Below are 23,753 nucleotides of genomic sequence, written 5' to 3' on the forward strand. Positions count from 1 at the left end.
TGGTCAAGGCCTATGCCATACTGATGTAGCACAGCCCTGGGTGTGTTAGTTTAAACACTTAGAGCAATAAGACATAACAGATAAGAAAAGCTGAAGGGAAGAAAAGGTAGAAGGCAGGCAGAAATCAGAGAGTTTAAAGGAATGTTTAATCAATATTCAAATCTGAATTGTAAAGAACTACATAGGGGTATTTATAGCAAACTAAAACCTAGAGAGAATAGAATTAAAATCCCTAGGTAAAACAGAAATCCTATTCCTAATAAAATAGGAAACTTAGAAATCCTAATAGGATTTGGAAAACTAACTTAGAAATCCTACTAGGATTTGGAAAACTAAAGAATATAGGAAACTAACAAATCAATTAGGAAACTAAACAATTTAGGTCCTATGCATCCTGCATCACATACCATAAAAAATAAATCGGTTGTTGTCCAATCCGATATTTCTACTTCCTCCAACTGTTGTTGTCGCTTCCGGATGAGATACAAGCCCAAATCAATGTGCTGCACATGTTTTCCTTGTCAATCTCATAATCTATGCACATTCAAACAAATGCATAATCAATTAAACTTACATCTCCTTTCAGCCAAGCGTCGGCTTTGTGAGGAAGCGAAGAATTCAATCTCAGCTTCCACGTTGCCAAATTGCATCACCAAACTATGAATATAAAAAAGTTTTAGAACACAACAATTAAAAAATATATACACTCATGCCTTCTATCTCAAAAAACAAAGGACTTACTTTGGGTTATGGCGCCATTCCGAACAAAGTTTCAGCAATTTCACCATATCATCATGCGGAATCGCCTTCATTGGGTCTAACGTCCGAAGTCCGGTTGTCTTTGGCAAATTTTTTTTAACCACTTCACTAGCTTCAACGATCTTCCACATAGGAATAATCCTCTTCCTCTTCCGTAATTGGACCCCTCGTTCCACACCTTCACCTTCATCATTCAACCAAACGTTCAACTGAGATAACACAGCTGTAGGTTGATCCAAATCAATTTCCCCGACAGTAACCTCAACTTTTGTCCCTTCCGTGCTCTCGCCAATGTCATCGCCAACCAACATAACTTCATCATCCTTCTTCCTCACATTGGTTTCTTTGCACTTCCTTTTCCTCACTTCTCTGTCTTTTCACTTCCTTGCCCTTCCTTTTTTTTTTGGATCCTCTCCCTCACTGCTTTTTCTTTGCAGTTCTTCCTCTCCCTCAATGCTCTTTCTTTGCGCTTCCTCTCCTTTGCTGCTTTTTATTTTCACTTGCTCTCCCTCACTTCTTTTCCTTTGAGCTTCCTCTACCTCCCTTGGTTTTCTTTGCACTTCACCTCCTTCAATCCCCTTCTCTTCCTTTTCCTCTCCCTCATTTCTCTTACTTAGCACTTCACCCCCTTCAATCCCCTCCTCTTCCTTTTCCTCTCCCTCATTTGTCTTACTTGCCCCTTCACCCCTTTCAATCCCCTCCTCTTCCTTGTCCTCTCCCTCATTTATGTTATTTGGCCCTTCACCCCCTTCAATGTCCTCCTCTTCATTTTCCTCTCCTTCATTTCTATTACTTGGCCCTTCATCCCATTGCATGCCATCCACTTCCTCATATCCCTTAAATAGATGTGACACGACACAACGATTCGTCCTCTCTTTCAGTAAAGCTATGTCCCTTCTCACTTCCTGCTCAAAATGAGGACCTAAACAGTGGCCCAAATTTTTTCCATCCGTATGACCTTTAACTCAAGGACGTCCTTTTCCCGCTTTACTTGAAACAACTCGGACCTCAACAAGCTTACCGCCTTGTTCAACTCATCAAGGTCAGCACATGAAGAAGGAATTGACTCTGCCGAGACAACAGTGACCCTGTGGCCAACTCCAATATGGTTGTCTCATTTCCTCTTCACTTGGACATAGCGCCCAAGAATTGTTTCAGAAAACAGACAAGAGTCATATGCAATCATTCTACTTCATAATTTCATTGAATCTTATAAATAGTTCCAAGGGCTGCAAACCAAACCTCTTTGCTCTGGAAAAAATAATTGTTCAACTTTCTCATCTCGGGAACAGACGTAGTAGTTCTCCATCGCAAAATACGCGGGAGAGCTGTCGGATCAACAACCTTGCAGTAATTCAGGTCCACCATTCTAGGAATTAATTCATATACCCAAATCTACACAATTCACAGGACACAAGTTATTATTTAAGTTTTAAAGTCAACAAAACATAACGACATGAACATTATTACTATGTACCTGGAAAGTATACGTGAAACCTTTAAAACTCCAGCCACCCATTTGCACTTCACCATGGTTATCCTTCTTGCCCTTCTCATTTCTCCGGCTTGTTCCGGTTACCTTACATTTCCCCTTCCCTCTTCCCTCTTCATTTTCAAAGCTTTTCACATACTTTGTTGGTGCAGAAAACAGATCTGTCTTGGGTTTTGTCAAACGACACCGAACCCCATGGAAACCTGTTGAACGCATCCAAGTCCTCTACAAGGGTCAGGTAATTTAGATTGATGTTCAAATGTTTGTCCCTTCCCAAAACCACTAACTCAGCAAAGTAAACAAGAGCTAGCTTGTAGACGTCATCTTCCTCTGTGCACCTCACAAATGCTTCTTCTAAAGCATTACATGTAATTCCTTCGTCTATAAAATATCTTTTCTGAAATCTAATTTCATCACTTTCTCCACTGGAAACTTCAGGCACTTCCCAAAACGAAGCCCGAGATCAAACAGAAATCCCGACGAGTGAACTGAGCAACGTCGCACCCTATTAAGAAACTCAGTCCATCCAAGTCTTTCACACCCTGCCCGCTACTCTACGCAACACAACCCCATGCACAATCTGCCCGCTAAACTGAATCTTATCTATATTCAGAAGATGGCCAAAGCATGATGTCTTGAATTGTTCTAATTGTTCGGCACTCAACTTCGCTCGAATTACAGCTAGGGATGAATTTGCATGTGAGCAGTTGTTCACCCGTGAGGAATATGCCTCTGACTCGGCCATACCAGCTCAACGTTGGATCCCATTTCCTGAAATACAAGATGAAATAACGTGAACACATATACTACCACGTATTTGCACAATCACATTGGTATTTACACAACTAGTCAACCAGCACATTACAAATTTTACAAAGTACATGCGCATAGGGATTATTGATCACAGGCTTTAACATCATCAAAGTAATATGACATATTTTGTGCAAATACCTGTTAATGCAATGATTCTGTGAATTACAAGCACTAGCATGTGTTTTATTTATGGATCCAAACTCCAATCAATGGTTGATGCATGAGTGAGTGTGAGTGCAATCTAGGCAAGTTCTGCACTTCACACACATGACAATTATTGTCATTTCATACACAACACAAAATAAATAAATAAATAAATGAGAAAGATGGTGGAAGGAAGCAAAGCAAAGCATCTGCTATCTGCTCGCTAAGCCATTGCCACATCCTTCTTTCTTTCTAGCTTTTTCTTCAGTCAGCCATAATCGTCATAGATCAACCTTTTTTCAAATGCTTTGCACTTTTATTCATGAGTTTATTATTATCTGTTCTCATTTTTAACAGGCAAATTTAGTAACAACGGAAATAATATTTATTTCAAAAATTATATATATTCTAGCTCCAGAGAGATAATCTGCACTCTGCACTGCTTCAAATGTGGAAGGTTTTGAGGGCCTCCTCCAATTCAACACCATTACCTTATTCATATCATTATTGACATGTTATTGACATGTTATTGACTTTATATTCATTCGTTTTTTAACATATACCCAAGCAAAAATTAACATGCAAGTGAAGCACAAAGAAGAGATGCCAAATCTAACAACATTCATGGTACAAATTGGGGAAAACGGTTACTCTAACCCTAAACTCAAATTCCATAAATTACTCACCAAATGCTGGTTATTGAACAATCGCAAGGTGTCTGTGTTGGGTCTTTGTGCGGCTTTGCTCCACAAATGGAACCTATCACTTCCAACGAATACTGACTTCTCTCCTTCCCCTTCCACTGCCGTCTTTTTACTGTTTTAGAATCCACGCCTTTGCTCCTTCCACTCAAAATAAATACTTTTTCACGGTTTAGATAGTGGAGTTGCGTTCAACCGTCGTTACCCGTTGCCTTCAACCGCTTTCTCGAGTTTAGCGGTTTCTCTCACTATGAGTTTGAGATCAATGAGTTTTTCTGTTCAAACTTCGAACTTGCCTCTTTTTTTTTTTTTGTTGGGACCAACTTCATTGCTGGATATTAAATTCGGGTTTGGGTTCCTCACCTACCCGATTGCACAACTTTATCCCAATTCTCCCCAGCCCTTGGATTGATCCAATGACTATAAAGTGAACCCCTTATAACTTACCCTTATAACTTACCCCTCATTATAGTCTGGCCGGGCCCGAAATAGAAAAATGGGCTGTAAAAAAATAATTGCCCATTAACTCTCAAAAACCCATAGTATTTAATGGGTGATCCAAATAATTACCTATTAAATTCATATAGGCCCAAATTTCCTATCATATGGTTAATGGATTAATTTAATCATCCTCATAGCCATATTTGGGCCCAAGTCCAAATAATGTTAATTTTAGAAAACTAGTGGGTTAATTAAAATAGAAAATTAGTTAAATACCCATTTCTAGACATAAAACTATAAAAATACCCTATACTATTTAACGTATATAAACACACCCAAAATAAACCCAAAAATCAACAGCTGTATATTTTTTAATTTAATTATTAAAATGAAATACCTTTATTACCCTTTTAACATAAAATTGGAATTCTAATCAACAACAAATCAGAACCCATTTCACGGCCTTCAGTCTCTCATCTTCATCTTCAACCCCAATTTTTAGTTTTTGTTCAACCTCATCATTCTAAGCTTCGTCGGAAGGCTCGCTTGGGCTATCGACAATGATGCGCTGGAGAGGGCCTTTTCTCCGTTCGGTGAGATCATCAAATCGAAGAGCCGTTTGATGCATGTTCTCTCTCTGCTTCTTGATCTTCTGTTTCTCTATGTTACTTGATCTTTCTCTCCCAAAGATTGAAGATCGATCGATTCCTTTCCATTTTTGTTTATTATTGTGTATTTGTTTGATTATACTCCAGCGTTTTTGTTTTGATGGACGGATCTGATTTGATTTGGTTTCTTTTTGTGTTTCCAGATCATCAACAACCTGGAGGTCCAGGGGCTTCGACTTCGACTTCGTCACCTTCAACAACGAGAAGGCCATTAGGATGCGATGAAAGGCATGAACGACTGTAACCTCGATAGCTGTAACATCACCGTCAGCGAGGCCCAGTCTTGTGGAAGCAGCAGTTGTAATAACCCAAACCCAAAATTAATATTTAATTATTAATTTATTTGAGAAAAAGACAAAAATACCCCTAGAATATTTTATTAGTTTAAAAGTTGACTTTTTGACCGGGAAGGAATTTTGGGATTTTAGTTGTACCGTTGCGTAGAGCGCGACGAAACGAGTTCGTAGACATGTAGTGGACTCAAATCGGGTTGTAACGAAGGAGTTACGATCAAAAGAAGTTCAGTGGCATAACCGTAAATATTTCAAACTTCAGTTTATATAAACCCAGAAATTTCTGGGTTTGGGGCTCGACCAGCCACTTTCGGGCGATTTCTCCCACCTCCGGTCACCGATTCAGGCAAGACCGGTCACGTTAGAACCACCACAATTTCCTCTTCCAGTCCCAGCCCATCTCAGCCTCGATATGCCGTCGTGATAGTTTAAAACCGCCACGAAACAGGCGGTTTGGGCGATTTTGACGGAATTTCGTGGAGCCTTCTCCCTCCTCCGGCCCTCGTTTCAGGCGAGTGAGGTATGGTTTTCTAGCTATTTTTCGTGCTCTAGCTGCTGGTTGGGTAGGATTTCAGAAATTTCAGCGTAGATAGCTCGATTTACGAGCTAGGTTTCAGCAGATTTTCGAGTCATCGCTCCGGCCACTTCCGGCCAGTTTTGGGGTAGGTCTAAGAACAAAAGTGGTTCCAAATAGGGTGTTATACCTAGGATAGGAGTCTTGAGCTTAGATGTTGAGTTTTTCTGCAAGGCGTTATCGCTAGGACACCCACGCCGGCCGCGTGTGGCGGCGCGTGAGCAGATTGGTCGAGACCCATTCAATTCCGAATGATCCTTGGGTCGTCATGAGCGCGTAGAAATTCGCGGATCTTAATTCGGATACTGTTTGAACCCCGAACGGATCTCGCCTAGTATGCGATTTCCGGGTTCTATATGTTTGAACCGCTGGATCGTAGTCAACTTCGGTATGTTGATCTAGGTTTTTCCGGATCATATAGTATTTGGCAGATCGTAAACGGAGTCCGGATACTCCGCAAACGCCAGCCCTAGAGTATGTTTTACTGGATAATTGAACCAGCATGTGTCGTGGGGTGAAAGAACTACGTGTGGCTTGATCCTCGTAAAGGGTACGAGGCAGCCTACAGCGCAGCCACGAGATAGGGCCCGAGTTTGTGTTATCGCTTCCGGGCATTTTGGTCATTTACGACCCACTAGGTGTCGGGCGAGATTCGACCCATTTCAAAGTGAAATTTGGGTCCAGTCATTTCAGCGATGGTGGTAACGGAGGTTATAGCTCCAAAGGTGGCGGCGGAGGATATGGTTGCGGGCATTCGCTTACTAATTGCTCCAAAGTTCAGTTCGCCATGAATCAGATTATTGCTCACCAGTGACTCTTCTGTCTCAACTTTCAGTCAGTAGTCCTCCTTCTTTTCTAGTTTCTAGCCATAATTGAGATGCTATTGCTTTGCCTTGTTTTGCCCTTGCTCCTTACTTTATTGATGATGGTTGATTTTGTCACATTAGCTGAAGTTGAAGTCGTATATGGTGCTAGTATTAACTATTGAATTTCATGCTCTTTGCATTCCTAATTTCTAACTAATATGCATCCTGGTTGATGATTGTCTTAGATTGCTCAATATTTATTTTCAAAAATACTATCATTTCCCCCATTTTGGTTATGCTTTTTGTTTCTCTTTTGCCTTGCCTTTTTCATGAGAGAAAGAAGAGATTGCTCTCCTAGGGAAAGAAGAGATTGCTCTACTAGGGAATTCAGACTAAGAATATGTATTGGTAGAAAACTTTATATTGAATAGATTCTGCCTGCAACAACTTATTTTAAATATTCCTATACAGCACACGGGGACTTGCACCAAACCGAACTTCTTCTTCTTCTCTTCTTCTTCAGTATATTTATTTATTTGGTTGTTACTGAGAGAGAGAGAGAGTTGGGTTGGTGTGCGTACGTGTGTATGTGTGGGATTGATCTTTTATACAAATTGAAAAACTCTCTCTGCCTCTCCAGAAACTTTTGTTGGAAGAAGAATCCTCTGAGATTTCTTGAATAAAGTTTCAATAATGTATCACACTACTAGCTTTGCCATGCTACTATGTATTCTGGTGCCCCATATTAATCTCTACATATTTATCCGTTGACCACATAAAAATGACCGTTAAAGCAACAACTTTAGTTTAATTATTGTCATTTAAACATTTATCTATATTTCTTGTTGCAAACTCATAGAGATTGGTAGGTCCATGGAGGTTCTGAAAAAGGAGATATTTTATTTACTTCATTGTGTAATGAGTTAACATTACAATATATGTAACCACTTAGTATTACAATAACTTTATATTGAAATTTTGACGCGGGGAGTGAATGGCTTCATATTATCCCTATAGTTTGTAGTGAAATAGCAGACTATTCAAATTCTATGTACTATTTCACCTTATCAGTTATGCGCTTTGGGCTTATAATTGTTAACTGTGTTGTTCCAATTATTCTATTATGCTTAATTATTTTGTTCTTATTTCATATTGTCAGATTTGGTGAACAACCTTAGTACCATTGCAAGGTCTAGCACCAAGGAATTTATGGAAGCCTTGGCTGCTGATGCATATCTTGTTGTAGATAAGGTCATTCTTACTACCAAGCACAATGATGATGAGCAGTATGTGTGGGAGTCGCTCTGATTCAATGTTTATGATATGTTAAGTGATGAAAGATCAATTAATTATGCAAATGAAATGATGTAATTGATTTTGAGTAGTATAGAGTTGTACACTTTTATTGTACTGATTATGTAAATGAAATGATGTAGTTCTTAACTTCCAGTAAGTGGTATGAACTGTATAATAAATGTTCATACTCTGCAACTCGAGTTGATTTCTATGACATAGTATTAACAGTGTACTTCTATGACGTAGTATTAACAGTGTATTTTTTTTTCTTTTTGTAAAGATATTTCCTTTTGCCTTTGCGATTATATGTAGTGAAACTATGAATAATTGGAGGTGATTTCTGCAAAAGATATCGGATGTCTTGCTGGGGTGTTATAGTTTTTTTAAATTTTTTGTATGAAATGGTATTAACAATGTACTTTTATAAAATGGTATTAACAATGTACTTCTATCATATGATATTAACAGTATACTTCTATAACATCGTATTAACAATGTACTTCTATGAAATTATATTAATAATGTACTTCTATCACATGTTATTAACAATGTACTTCTATTACATGGTATTAACAATGTGTTTGTATCACATGGTATTAACAGTGTACAGAGGTTCAAAGTGGAGAAGGGTCGTAAGGACAACTTCTTGATTTTCACGATTTTTTTTTAGTTTGGGTGTTTTTAAAAATTTTGGGTTGGGCTTGTTTTGGGTTCTTTTTGAGTTTTTTGTGTTGGGCTTATTTTAAGTTAATCAATGGTAGAGATGTAATTTATAGGAATTTCAACACTCATTTCTTATTTAGTAAATAGGTTTTGGGTGTGTTTCTAAAGTGTATTTTATGTGGGATTTTTTTATAATTTCAGCCCATATTTTAGGTATATTACTAAAGCTCCCTATTTTTATCTAATGAATAACCCTTAAATATATTTGTTATATAAACTTTGCACAAGAAAACTATTAGTTTAGCGGTAAAATGCTAAACATAAGAGATTGGTAAAATGTTAAACATAAGAGATTGAAGGTCAAGGGTTTCAAACGTCATGACTCCAACTTCGATTTGAACTGATGGTGGATGAATAAAACCATGAGCTGAACCAAAATTGGGCGGTTTTGTTGTCAAAATGGAGAAAATGAAGGAAAAAATTGAATGGGCCGTTTTGGTATGGTTCTATTTGGTTAGTTCGATTTGGTTCGGTTTGGTCGATAATTCGAATTGTCAATAAAAAATGCCGCCTCAAGAAAAAGAAGAAGAAGATGAAGAAGAAGATAGGCAAAGAAGAAGAAGAGAGAGGGGAGATGACGAATGACGAGAGATAAGACGCTGGGGTTAATTTGGAAAGAAATCCTAAATATAATATAATATATTTTTAATTTCAATGGGCATTGAAAAGCCCTTAAATATATTCATTTTATGAAAACAACGTGATGTTACTATAGTGGTGGTGGAGTTGCTGTATTTCAAGTTGGTGGTCAAGGTTGGAATCCCCTTTACACAAACCTTATCAATATACCGCCTTTTTAATAATTGTTGGTTCGGTTTGGTCGTACCGATGATTTTGAAAAATCAAATCGAAAACCAAACTGGTGAAGGGCGGTATCAAACAATTAAGCAATTGGTTCGATTTGAATCGGTTCGGTCGATTTGGCAGTATTTCGATTTAAAATTCTAGCCCTAAATTGATGCATGTCAATTTTAAAATAAAAAATTGAACTTTTATCCAAATTCTATTTTTATTTTCCTCACGGAAATGGATGAAAAGAAAAATAAAGATTTACTCAAAAATAGAAGAAGGAAAGAGAAAAGAGTCCAAAAAAGGAAATGAAAGGAAAACAAAGCAGAGTAATGAAAACAAAGGTGAACTTTTTTTTTGAAAAAGCCATGAGAGGATCATAGAGATAGACGCAAGAACCCGTGCTGCAATCCGTGAAATGAAAATAACCTCCATTTGCTCTCTGTTTCTTATAATCGAAGGCATACAACTATACCTCGCATCCACGCAAAAACGCAAAACCTTGACCTTCTAATCATACACATATATACCCAAATCAATTTCCAATATCTTCCAAATTTTTGTATATATAACATTTTGCATTTTTGCTGATCAGAACCAGGGTTTGATCAACACCACGATCTTCAATCCGCAACCGTATGATTTGATGACTCCCACGTTGACATGTCGTCGCCGTTGCTAGAGACCAGAGCTCCGGCGCACACCCAACAACACCAAAACCTCAATAACGGTCAGATTTCTCACCCTTTCTCGTTCGACTTTTCTGGGTTCTCGTTGCAAAATCAATCCGAGCAATATCAAAGCTTGTCCCACACCATGAACCCATCAAATGCTGGTGATGTAACTTCTGGTTTTTCGAATTCTAACGACATAAACTCCAATTTTGGCTTCAATACCTCGTCCCTTTCGCGGCAGGGGTCCGGTCTTGCGAGACCGAGATTTGTGAAGGTGAGAAGAGGCTTGAATGCTCAGAATTTTAAACCCCCAGAGTCCCCAGAAACTGGGTTTCGTCCTGGATTCAATCCGTTTCGAACCAATTTGGAGAGTTCAATTCCAGTCCCATCCGGGTTAGAAACGGAGACTTCAGTCTCTGGGGAATTTGGGACCCCTAAGAGTGGGAATGAAGGAAAAATGTTCGGGGCCAATAGGAGTGATTCGAATGCAAATTCGGGGAAATGGGATTCTAATGCGAGTTTGAGGAAAGGAGTGATTGATGAAATGAGGAATTTGAAAATCGGGAGTGGCAATGAGTTTCTGAATACCAAAGAGGGTGCTTTCAGTTTTAATGCAAGAAGTAGGGTGAGTTCGAGTTCAGCTGCGGTGTTGGATAAAGGTGGTTTCGTCTTTGGTAATGGTTATAGGAAGAATTCTAGTATTGATGAAAGCATTGGGTCAAAGCTTCCCGAGGATATGATGAAGTTGAACATTGAAGGTCCCGAGAACGCTGAATCTGTTGAGAAAGGTAAGGATGTAAAGTTTAATGTAACTGCAACTGACAAGACCAAGTTTGGTCTGGGGAATAATGACAATGTGGGTGGTTCTTTGGGCCAAAACCTGGAATCGGAACTCCCAAATGAGTTGAAGAAGTTGAACATTAAAGAGACTGTGCAGCTGGATCGCAGTACTGACACACCTAATGCCGATTGTGTGTATAAGTTTGCCTTTGGAAATAGTAAAAAGGATAGCTATTCATTTTCTGGAAGCTCGGAAAATATACTTCCAGATTTGATGAAGAATTTGAACATAAAGGACTATGCAGATATGAGTGACAGAGACAATCCAGCCTTTACAAGTGGTACTACTGTTGGTGATACTTTTGATGGAAGAAAAGGAACTCTTCTGTCGAGAAAGATGGAGAAGCTGAGTCTGGGAAATAGGGCTGGAGACTCTACTCAATCACATGCAGGGACTCCGTCGCATCAAACATCTATAAAACGTGTGGAAACTGGAAATTGTGGTGACAAGTTATTTCACAATCTTGATAAACCAATACCAAGAGAGTTCCCTTTTCAGGTGGCAATGCAGGGCAGGAATGCAGGTGGTTGTGATTTTTCGTCAGACCAACCAAAAGATGAGGCCAAATCATGCGGAACCACTCCATCTGGTGGCATTCATTTTGAACCAGTTGGAGGCACTTCTGAAATGCCTGCTGTTGACAGACCTGAGAAGAGGGATGAGTTTTACTTTACAAGCAAGCAAGATGGTTTAGGCGGACACTCTGTAGAATTTAAAACACCAAATCCCAAAGCAAACCTGTTTTCTGGCATAAATAAGAAACTAGAATCCGACGCAAGGAGGGAATCATTTAGGGACACTAGAAAGAAAAAAACAACCGGAAAACCAAGACGTTCTAGCTCAGCCCATCTGGGCCCTAGGCATGATTTTGTTTCAAGGGAAGGCAGTTCTCAGGAAAATGTTGAGGCCTCTGCATCCTATTCACCAATGGATGTTTCCCCGTATCAAGAAACATTAGCTGATAACCAGTGTGCAAAAGAAAATTCTGTGGCATCTGGTGAGTCATTTAGTATACTGAACAACCATTCGGCAGCTGATTCAGTACCAACAGTTTCAAATGATCCTATTGATGAAGATCTGGCTATGGCAACAGGACGTCTGGATATAAATGAAGTTGATGCAACAAGCAGAGAAACAAGAGCGGACACTTTTGAGTACGGTTTGGATGGAAGGGTTGATGTTGAAGGCACCCTTGAAGGATCCGTTTCTGAGGTTGAAACTGAAAGCTTTAAGTCTGCTGCTGAGGAGGTAGACTTTAGTGGGGATAACTCCCTTACCGCAGCAGAAACTGAAGCCAGTTCGAGCTCAAACATGGAAAGACATGATATTGATGCCAGGATACACTTTGGCTTTCCTTCAACTTCGGAAGATAGAACTCGGTCTAACTTTACCTTTGCTGCCTCTTCTGCTGCTCAAAGTCAATTATCTGCATCAAAACGCCTCCACAAAAAGAAAAATTTGGTAAAGGAAGGTCAGGATACCAATGTTATGGTTCCAAATGTTAAGGTTCCATATGCATCATCCTCTGCAAATTTTTTTCCGTATCCTGGTGCTTCAGTACTTATGTCACCTAGACGTTCTCAAAAAATAGACTTGTCTATCCCACAACATAAATATGGAGATAATTCTGGGGTCTGTAAGGAAAAGGAGATAAAGCAAGAATCTGGTTCTCCATCCGCTGAAACAGCTGCAGCTCAGGAAGCATGTGAAAAGTGGAGACTAAGGTTAGAACTTATAATCAAATGATCATTTTTGTCTGTGCTTAAAATTCGTCGTATGATTCCTTTGAGTTATACTTGGACCTCTATGTGGAGTAATATAACCCTGGCTAAAGATCAGCTTTCTTTTGTTGAATGTGAATATATCAGGGGAAACCAAGCATACTGTAATGGGGATCCGTCTAAAGCTGAGGACTGCTATACGAAAGGGTTGAATTGCATTTCTAGAAATGAGACATCTAGAAGCTGCCTTAGGGCATTGATGCTGTGCTATAGCAACCGTGCAGCAACACGTATGACTCTTGGAAGATTGAGAGATGCACTTGGGGACTGTATGATGGCTGCAGGAATTGATCCCAACTTCCTCAAGGCGCAGCTTAGAGCTGCCAAGTAAGTATTTGCTTCTTACTATTTGATATTTTCTTTTGACTTTCCAGTATGAAGTTCTATGCTAATGCAAACTTATTTAATTCTCACAAATCCAAAATCCCAAAACACCCAAAGCAATCTCTCACAAAAGGGCAAAGGACAAACACTAAACCAAAGATGAGAAGATTATCAAAACTCTTCATAGTTATTCTCTCTAACATTCTTCAACAACAAATAAGAACCTCATGTGCCTATTATATACTACTCATGACAGGCCAAACCCTGTAAGGAATAGGAATCCTCATAGGATAAGAAACAAAAAGCCATTGAAGTGCAAGTGCTAACCTTGATGTGCTAATGGGACCAAAAACGCTACGTAGTAACCTTAAAATTTAAGGCACATCACAACGAAAGTCAATTGGACATAAACTTTTGAAAAAGACTACATAACCTTATAGAACTAAAGTAGTTTTTGGTTTATGTGGGAAATGTTTTCTTACATCAGATTTGTCAATGTGGACCACACATTTAAACAAGATTCCGTGTAATGATGGATTAGGATTGATACTCTGCAACATAACATGCCAGACTGTTGACATGATAAAATTTCCCTTCTATATGTAATCAATTAGTGGCATGGAAATCACTTTTTCACTTTTTTTGTTGGTTACTTTGTTTGGGATGGAACCTTGAACCTATTCTAATTTTAACCAATTACCCCTCCCTCCCTCACCACTTGGGCTAAACCCAAGGGCTTAACTTTTTTTTTTCACTTTACTCATCTTGATTTTCAGTCTCAGTATCAAGGGTCGCCATCACACCTATCTGGGGTCCAAATTGTTCTATATGTGATTTTAGAGGCCTGTCTGTTCTCATTTTTTGTATCCTGTATGTTTTCTAACTGGACTTCTTGTCCACAACGTTGTATGTTTTGTCAGTATTCACTAAAGTCAGGACACCTAAATGCGTAAATTCCCAAAAGCAAATCCTTTTAGATGAACTAAGTAATGTCAAGGGATAGGCCTTTAAAAATGGTCTGAGCTTGATTAGCTGGCCTGTTTTGTCTTTTATTTTTGGTCTGCAGGCTGGCATGGTGCTCTTAAAGGGCCAGTGGTATTAATAAAAGTATATTTCGTTTCATTAGAAAAGGGGCGTTTGTGCAATTAAACCTATAAAAACATGTTAACTTGTGTCATCTTATTTGGTAACCTTTAATTGCACAAGTTTATTGATAGAAGTTTCTTTCATTTCATTAAAAAAGAGGTATCTGAACTTAAACCTATAAAACATGTTATGAACTTGTATCATCTTATTTTGATAACGTACTTGTATTTTTATTCATTTTCAATAATAAAGCTTGTTGTTCGTATGAAAATATGTAAACAATTTGCTATAATTTTCTTGGTTAATTTTGAGCATAATGGATTGTTAGATTTTTGTTAGTTATCAGTACATGTGCAATATTGTGCAGTTGTTCTTGGATTGTCTGAATCCAAGTAAGATATTTTTCTGGTCCTCAAAATTCCACTCCTCAAAATTTCCGTGCACGTCTGTTATTCTGCTAGTTTTGTAATTATGCATTTTTTTTATTTCCTATTGAATGCGCATTGGTTCTTTGATTTCCGAGCTGTGGCATAGGAAGTATCCACAGTCTTAATTGCTTTTAATGTCAAATAACATGCATTCCCTAATTTTATTTCTTGTTAAAATTCTTAAAGCTGTTATCTTGCCCTTGGGGAAGTTGAAGATGCTTCACAACATTTTAGGAGGTGCCTGCAGTTGGCAAATGATCTCTGCGTGGACCGAAAGATTGCAGTAGAAGCCTCTGATGGCTTACAAAAAGCACAGGTACTGTAATTTATTTGATTTTATATCATATACAAGCCAGATCGTCTCATAAGGTTTTTTTTTTTTTTTTTGTGGGAAAACAATGGTCCTTCTCTAACATCACTTAATCATAAACTAATTAATTCAAAATTGTACATTGTGCACATGAAATTGGTCAAACTCTGGAAACGGTGTAACACTTCGCGTCTTCTGAGCAGTAGTTTAAGTTGCCCATCACATGATTCTGTAGGGTGATTGGGGCAAGAAGAAATATTGAATTTCTGATTATCAAATCCCTCTTTTGGCTCATAAGGGGCAAAGGACAGGAGAAAAAGAAAAAAGAAAAAAGGATTGAAGGTGGGGTCTTAATCTGTGTTTCTAATTAAATCATTTCTTTTCATCTGAAGTTCATTTAGTCTGAAGACATTGTAGATTTTAAATATGCACAAAATTATTATTACTCATGGTTGATAAAGACTTGGTGCTGAGCGAGTGTGGTCAGGGAGGTCTCACTAAGGGATTTGTAAAGGCTGTTTATTGGATAAAGACTTGTATTATTAGCCTTTATGGGGTTTTCGAGAGATTAAAATTTGGGTTTGGAGTTTCTTTTGGGATTAGAATGTATTTATTTTGGGGCAGTTTTGGGCCCCACAAGGTGTCTCTCAAATAAGATTATTTCAGGGATCCCTCAATAGAAAGGGACTCTATATGTGTGTGTGTGTATATATATATACACACACATATATACACATACATATATCAATATCTGAAACATTATGCAGAGGAGTTTGTAGAAAAACTGATTAGAGTTTTTAATTGCTTGCAGAAAGTGTCTGAATGCCTGAATCTTTCAGCTGAACTTTTACAATGGAAGATATCTACCAATGCAGAGAGAGCTTTGGAACTTATTGCTGAAGGCTTGGTAATGAGCCCTAGCTCAGAAAAATTACTTGAAATGAAAGCGGAGGCTCTTTTCATGGTTAGTGTTTTTCTTTTCTTTCTAATATTGTTTTTGTGATACTGTAAATCTTTATTCAGTGGTTTAAAAGTCAGTTATACTGTATACTTTAAGCATTTCCAGAAGCTCAGAATGGTTTTCACTCAGTTGTGGGTTGACTTCTGTATTCCCTAGCAGATGCGGAGGTATGAAGAGGTGATTGAGCTGTGCGAGCAGACCCTTGGTTCCGCTGAAAAGAACAACCCTTCAATAGATACTAATTACCAGGCCCTTTCTTCAGATGGTTCTGAACTTTCCAAATACTTTTACTTCCGACTCTGGCGGTGCCGTGTGATTTTTAAATCATATTTTCATCTAGGGAAACTTGAGGAGGGTCTTGCTTCACTAGAGAAACAAGATGAAAAGATGTCCACATACAGGTAACTTACAGACCAGATTTGTACATGTTTAATTATATTAAAGATTACTGCTTTTGGTGCTTGCAGCTCCTAACACTAATTAGAATATCCAGGAATTGGAGAAAAACTTTGGAATCATCTGTACCCCTTGTTCTCACTGTACGTGAACTTTTATCTCATAAGGTATGTCAATCTGTGCCATATTTCTATATAGTGCTCTCAATTGTGTATTTCTATATGCATATCATGAAATGTACAAAGCCAATGTGTTTCTATTGTCATGAGTCATGATAGAGGTACCAGCATGGTTACGTAGAAGACGTTTGATATTCAAAAGCTCAAAACTGGAGAGGAGATTAGGTGCAATTTATTTATTTTTTATTTTATGGTTTTTATAAACATTCAAATATATTACCTATTTGTCTTTAGAATCCCGAAGAGTGTGGGATAGATTGGAGAAATTAGTGAGAGATTTCCTGCGGGAGGCAGTGGGGGACGGGAAAAGGGATTATTTGGTGAGGTTGGTAGTTGCTTCTTGTTTACTAGAAAAGAGTGGTGTAGGAACAGGCAACTTGGATAAAAGAAAACGCCTCCTTGGGAAGTTGTGATGGGGGTTCCTTTTGGAATTGCTACTAGTATGCTTCCATCACAACCAAGTAAATACGGGAAGTGTGGTCAAACGTATGAGTAGATGCCCTTGGAAAGACATTACAGCATATTAATATTTCCTATCTGTATCTTCGTGAAGTGGTGGGGAATGGGGTGTGAGGGTGGATAGGGGGGTCACCTTTCTGTGCACCTTTTCTATGTCTTTATGGAGTTTCAGCTTTCATTGTCCAGAATCCTGGTGCAAACATTTCTTAGTAGGTTAATTTTGAGTCATCTCTTTTCTAATTTTTTTTTTTGAGTCATCTCTACCCATCTTCATGGAAATTGGAAGGTGGCAGCCGCTTAATTTTTCTTTTTCTGGCTTAGTTGTTCTAAGATGTGTTCGGATGGTTTTTGGTTTTACAGTATTTGTTTGATTATAGTTTTATATTTGCTCCAGTGGATAGGTTGTCCACTATTTTTGCACATTAATTTCTTAGATTTTTATAAATACTTGTGTTTTTCATAAAAAACTTCCAATGATTAGACATATGAAATAGGGCTACCATAAAATTAACAAATACAGGCAACTTTACAAAAAACAGAGAGTTGTTTTGTAAAATCGACTCATGAAATATGACCTTTTTATTGTTTTAACGAAGTTGGTTATAGGTAGAAGGAAAGACAGAAAAGTTTTCCAACTTAGAAATGGGAACTACAAAAACTAACTGCACAAACAAAAGTCACATAACAATCATAGCAATACCTCACCCAATAAATTAAATGGAATTGCTTTTAAATTTTTTTGACAAAGAATTTAGCATTTCCTAAAGGTGCCTTTAAATATCCGTAGTTTTTGTAAATTGTATCAATATTTCCACTGATATATCTGTCCTTGACTAAGTAATATTTGACCTCATAAGTAAAATTAAATATCCATTCTACAAACCCTTTCTATTTGGACGTGTGATATCACAATTGAGTAAGTAATATTTGAACAAATCCCCCATCCCAGACTAAAAAATGATCTGCAGGATCCTCTCCAGCTGTTTTTTCGCATAATGTATAAATACAAATAAAGACACTCTCTTAAGAATGTCATATTCCCTCCTATAGACAAACACTGCCTTTTCCACTTCGAAACCCTTTTCTCAAACCTCATTGGTTATCCTTAGCAGATAATTTTCTCAAATGCTTAGCACTTGCTATGATGTCTGCTACATTCTTTGTCCTTGAGATATGTAGTACTTTCTAGTTGTCTCTAACAATTTTACTTTTTCAAATTTTAGTTATACTCGCCATTCTTCATTCTCTACTAGTATATTTTTCTAATGTTTGATGCGTTAAATCTGTTTATCATTAAACTGTTTAATTGAAGTGCGAAATGCTCCATTGCATCTGCTAGGTATGCATCTATTCCATATATAGGGGACAGCATGTCCTCTGTACTGTTTATTTCTTTTTTAGTGAAGTACGTTTTTATACTATATATGCATGCTGCTTATGTATATCATGATATCTTTGTTACTCTTCATCACAGGCTGCAGGGAATGAAGCATTTCAGGCTGGAAGGCATACCGAAGCAGTTGAGCATTATACTGCTGCTTTGTCATGTAATGTGGAATCACGTCCATTTACAGCTGTTTGTTTCTGCAATCGTGCTGCTGCGTACAAAGCGTTGGGCCAAATGACTGATGCTATTGCTGATTGCAGTCTAGCTATAGCTCTTGATGGAAATTATCAAAAGGTTTGCTCAAAACTGAAGTTTTCTTAATGGCTGTTTGATATGACATTACTGATGATTTTATTTATTGGCTTTTTATCACAAAACGTCCCTAAGGTTTGTGAAACTATCAGATTGTGTCCTTTATTTTTTTTTGTGTCATTTGTGGTCCTTAAGGTTAATAAGTGTGCTCACAAATAGTCCTTGCTGTCAGATTCCGTCCAAAAATCTGTTAAAATGATGATGTGGCACATATGTGGGTCTCACATATCCAATAATATGATGCCACGTGGATTAAATAAAAAATACATTTTAAAAAATAATTTGAAATTATTATCCATTAAAAAAAACTTCAAAAAATTATAAACCAAAAAAAAAAAAAAAAAAATTCACCACCTCCTCCATTGCACCAAACCCCCACATCCAGCCTCCTCCATATCCCAACCAGCTATCCCAAATCAACACCCACAACAGGCAACTGAACCTTGATATGCCACAAACTCCCCCTCACCCACTGCCCGTCTAATCTCCACAACCAAAGACCAACATTGGATGTTGTAGTTATTTATATAATACAAAAATGGGGAGAAATTACATGAATTCTTGCTTCTTTGTGAATTTTAGGGGATAAAATTTTGGTACTCGATTCTATTTTGCTGCTGCCTTCTTCGGAGTCATCGGTAGAGTCGAGGCCTTCACCGGAGGAGATGGTGGTTAGTAAAGGCCAAATCTGGAGTGGGTTGGGTGGGCTTTGTGGTTGTCTGGGTTTGGTTGGAGAGAGAAAGAGAGAGGTTGGGGGTTGGTGGTGGGGTGGGTGGAGTTTAGGTGGTTGCTGTCAAACAAAGAGAGACAGAGGGAGAGAAAAGGAGGAGGGTGGGTGAGGTTAGGGTGCGGCTGTTGGAGGTCTGAGAGGGAGAGAGAGGAGATATGGGTGGGAGCGAGGAGAAGGTGGGGGTTGGGGTTTAGTGCGATGGAGAAGATGATGGTGATTTTGCTTTTTATTTTTTTTATTTTTTTAATATGTTCTTTTCTTTTAAGTTTTTTAAATTTTTTTATAAGTTTCAAAATTTTTATTTATTTAATCCATGTGGCGTCATATCATTGGATATGTGAGACCCACATGTGTGCCACGTCATAAATTTAATAGATTCTTGGATGGAACCTGACGGCAAGGACTATTTGTGAGCACACGTTTTAACCTTAAGGACCACAAATGACACCAAAAAACATAAAGGACGAAATCTGATGGTTTCGTAAACCTCAGGGACGTTTTGTGATTATTTATTTATTACATTTTCCTTTGGTAAAAGGAAGGGCTGGTTTTGTATCTTGTTTGGTTGATAACACTCTTTGGTAACTGACACATGTTTTGTACAAATAAATTAGTAGTCTTCTTCAGGTCATAAGCATACTAGTATTCTAATCAATTTATATTTCCTTTGTTCTACATAGTCACACAGGTTTCCTACTTGTTTGTGGGGAGCATTAGGTATTTGATGTGGTATAATATTTTTATGTGTTTGTGTGGTTTCTTTCTGTGGAAATGTAGCAAATGGATATTTTATGTCTATCTAACTAATTTTCAAGGAAATCTTAGAATATTTGTTTGCTTTCTATGTCAATTGTGATGCACAAACATCTAAATTCCACTGTTAATTTAAAAAAATCACATGTTTAAATTCAGATTTCTGTCTTCTGAACTTTTCCAATTTGTGTGCAAACTGTGATAAGAATGAAGACTTGTCCTTCTGAGTTGAACTTTGAGAACTTTAGATATCTTAAATTTGAGTATTAGACTATGCTTAAAAGAGATTTTCTGGATAAAGAATGAAAGAAGAAAATTTTAAATAAGTTCAGTTTTGGCATCACTTTTGACTCCAGTTGTAAACTTAAATTTCTAATTTTAAGTTCCAAATGAGTTCTTCCCTTTTATTGGTTCTGTGGTTAATATCAATCTCAAAGCGTAGCTTCTGCAGTGTTGCATTTTTTATTTACTTTAGATTCCTGGTATGTGTTGCTCGTGGTGTCCTCATGTATTTTCTTAGATTATACATTGTTACGTTTTGCTTACGTATATGGATTAAACTGCTTCTGTCTGCCACGAATGTGATGGCAACTGGCTGGGCTAAATGACCTGAACATTCAGAATGTTGTAGAACTATTGTTGGTAGTTTAGAATATGGTTTGTAGATATTTCCTCCTGAAACCTTGGTCTTTGAGCCTAGTTTGGCGTTGGTTGCTTGTCTATGAGGGATTAATCCTGAAATGAGGTTGTTTTGGGTGTTAATGCAAGAAGATTGCACTAATGTAATGAAGTTGTTAGTCCTCGAGTAGTTGGCACTTTCACAATACTAATTAAAAGTACTTTTCTTGTGGTTTATTGCATTTCGGAATGATTATTTTCTTGGATTGGGTCCTTTAGTATTGTCATGTCAGTGTTCCCATTTTGTAATTACTAATTATTTTTATTTCCAATTTTTTTTGGTTGACTAGATCTGTTTCCTTTTTCTCAAATATTTTCCTGAGATGATTGCTATGCTCTTTTTAAGAAGCATTTCATATTCATTTGTATGATTAAACTAATACAGTGATATTCTAATCTGCAGTTTTATAACCTTGCTTTTTATGGTCTTGTATTTACACTTTCACAGGCTATTTCTAGGCGAGCTACATTATATGAGATGATCAGAGATTATGGACAAGCAGCTAGAGATCTTCAGAGACTTGTATCTCTTCTCACTAAGCAGGTAGAGGGAAAAACCAATCATTGTGGAACATCTGACAGATCCATTAGCTGCACAAACGATTTGAGACAAGCTCGTCTTCGTCTTTCTGGAATAGAAGAAGAAGACAGAAAGGACATCCCCTTGGATATGTACCTGATTCTGTAAGTTTATCTGTCTTGATTTATTTCCATCATGATTGTGAACTGGCCCCTACTTACGATGTGTGCACAAATCAAACATATATGATTGATGTCAGACCATACAATAAAATACTTTGTGGAGCCTGAGTAGTTATGCATTCATATCGGTATGTTTGTTAATTAATATGACACGTACCTTTATCTAATAATTCTGTGGAATAAGATAATTAATTAATTATTTGAAACAAGCTCTTTGCTATGCTCCATGCCCTGGATTTTTGGTAGATAGTGAAGAACCCATGCAATCTAGGAAATATACCATCACATGCATTTTATGATTCTCTTAAAAATGTAAAGATTTTTAATCCAGAGTCCAGACAGTTAATTCTGAGTAAAATTAATTGCATCAATCATTTTAAGCTATTTTGGTTATAATGGCAGGGGAGTCGAACCATCTGTTTCAGCTGCAGAAATTAAGAAGGCCTATCGGAAAGCTGCACTTAGACATCATCCTGACAAGGTATGTAATATTTTGTGATTTATTGCTTGCTTATTGCTATTCACCCTTTAACATATTCTTTTATAGGCTGGTCAATTCTTTGCAAGGAGCGATAATGGTGATGATGGGGTTTGGAAGGGAGATAGCAGAAGAAGTGCACAAGGATGCTGACAGGCTTTTCAAAATGATCGGGGAGGCATATGCAGTACTTTCAGACCCTACCAAGGTCGCAAGACACTTTAGCTATAATGCTTTATTTATGTCTCAAATAAACAAGTTTCTGTGCAGCACCCTTTTGGTAGAAAATGACAAACTTTTATTTATTGCAACCGTCTTTTTAATTGAGTTATCAGAGAATTTTTCCTGTTAGACTTTGGTATACCATGCTCTTTGACAATATTTAAAAGAAATTTTGGTGTTTATTTTACTAATTTTGCAGCGTTCAAGGTATGATGCTGAAGAGGAGATGAGGAATGCACAAAAGAAACGCAGTGGAAGCAGCACATCTAGAATGCCTGCAGATGTTCAAAATTACCCATTTGAAAGAAGTAGCAGTAGGCGACAATGGAGCTACGGCAACTCATCTGCTAGAGGGTCAGAAGCAACATGGTCAAGCAGATATTCATGAAATGTGGTCGGAAGAAGGTTTTATTTAGTTGCTAAATATGTAGTTCCAGTTCAAGGATCCACCAATGTTTGCAATTGTTTCAGCCCAGCATCTGAATGGTAGTGACTGCCTGACCGTCAACGGCTTGAGTGACATCATGATTGTACTCGCAGGAGGGGAAAAAAAAAAAACAAGGCTGCAGTTTGCTTGGAAATTCGACAGATGGTCACAAGCTTTAGTGGGGCAATTGTAGTCTGAATTCCCAAATGAGGTGATGCCTTCTTTTCGATGTGTGTATGTGCGTAGAAAAGAGGGAGAATGTGTGCAGTAGAGATGATATGCAAAGACGCAAACCAGAAAGTGGTCTTCCCAGTTTGCTAGTAATGGGTATTGACGTCACAATGGGATTGGAGGACTTTTTAGTCAGATTTTTTTTTTTTTTGGTCTGATCTAAAGTCAGAAATTAGGGGTGGAAATTTGTGTTTTTCATGCTTTGGCTTCAGATACTGTTTGAAGAATAATTGAGCTTGAGGAAACTAGTGCCACAATATATGGTCCAAACACACCGGGGAGGATTTTTTAAAGATTTTTTTTTGGCTTTTTTGTACAGTCACTATTTCTGGGTGGGAAAGTTGAAAGAAATTTATTAAATTTTTTTTTCCCAATTCAATACATTTAATGTTCTGTTTAAATTTGTGCCTCCCAAGTATTTAAAGGATGTAGGTAAAAAGTACATGTGAGCTTTGATGTTTCCAAGAGGAATTTACAGGGTTGATTTTGCTAACAATTGGACTAAAAAGAGTTCATAAATTCTTCATCACAGCATAAGAGAAATTTGTGTATGGTTTTGGCGACAAATGGGCATCATATACTAATAAGCATTCAAAGCCTAAATTATGTGAGATGGCCTTCTATGCATGTACTCCGATCTGTCTCGTACCGCAATCTCTATCTCCCCAAAACCTTAATCCAAGTTGGGTGGGCATCAATTATAGGAATAATTAACTGATTAGCTTTTGGTCTAGTGATATTTTTCTTCCGAATGATAGAAGATGTTCCCAAGTTCTCCGAAGTACAATAAGTGGTCACTTTTCCCCTTTTTTTTATAAATTGTTTAAGCTTTTGTGATCCAGTGTGTGTCGGTTGAACATGACTTCTTCTCTCCTTTTAGGAGTTGACAGAGATT

The 23,753-nt window shown here is 37.7% G+C and overlaps 1 protein-coding gene across 1 annotated transcript; it reads left to right on the forward strand.

Moving 5' to 3' along the window:
* The first annotated feature begins 9,507 nt into the window (after positions 1-9,507).
* LOC148914255 (uncharacterized) lies at positions 9,508-23,259 on the forward strand. The gene is given in 12 exon segments (XM_089043779.1): positions 9,508-12,738; positions 12,883-13,122; positions 14,820-14,949; positions 15,755-15,907; positions 16,061-16,305; positions 16,398-16,467; positions 18,413-18,619; positions 21,247-21,482; positions 21,903-21,981; positions 22,048-22,098; positions 22,100-22,186; positions 22,400-23,259. Coding segments are annotated over 12 exon segments (4,263 nt in total). The 5' UTR covers positions 9,508-10,162; the 3' UTR covers positions 22,589-23,259.
* The last annotated feature ends 494 nt before the right edge of the window (positions 23,260-23,753 follow it).

This window comes from Prunus mume, unplaced genomic scaffold, assembly GCF_029339155.1.
Source record: "Prunus mume cultivar Tortuosa unplaced genomic scaffold, ASM2933915v1 scaffold27, whole genome shotgun sequence".
Classification (NCBI taxonomy): Eukaryota; Viridiplantae; Streptophyta; class Magnoliopsida; order Rosales; family Rosaceae; genus Prunus; species Prunus mume.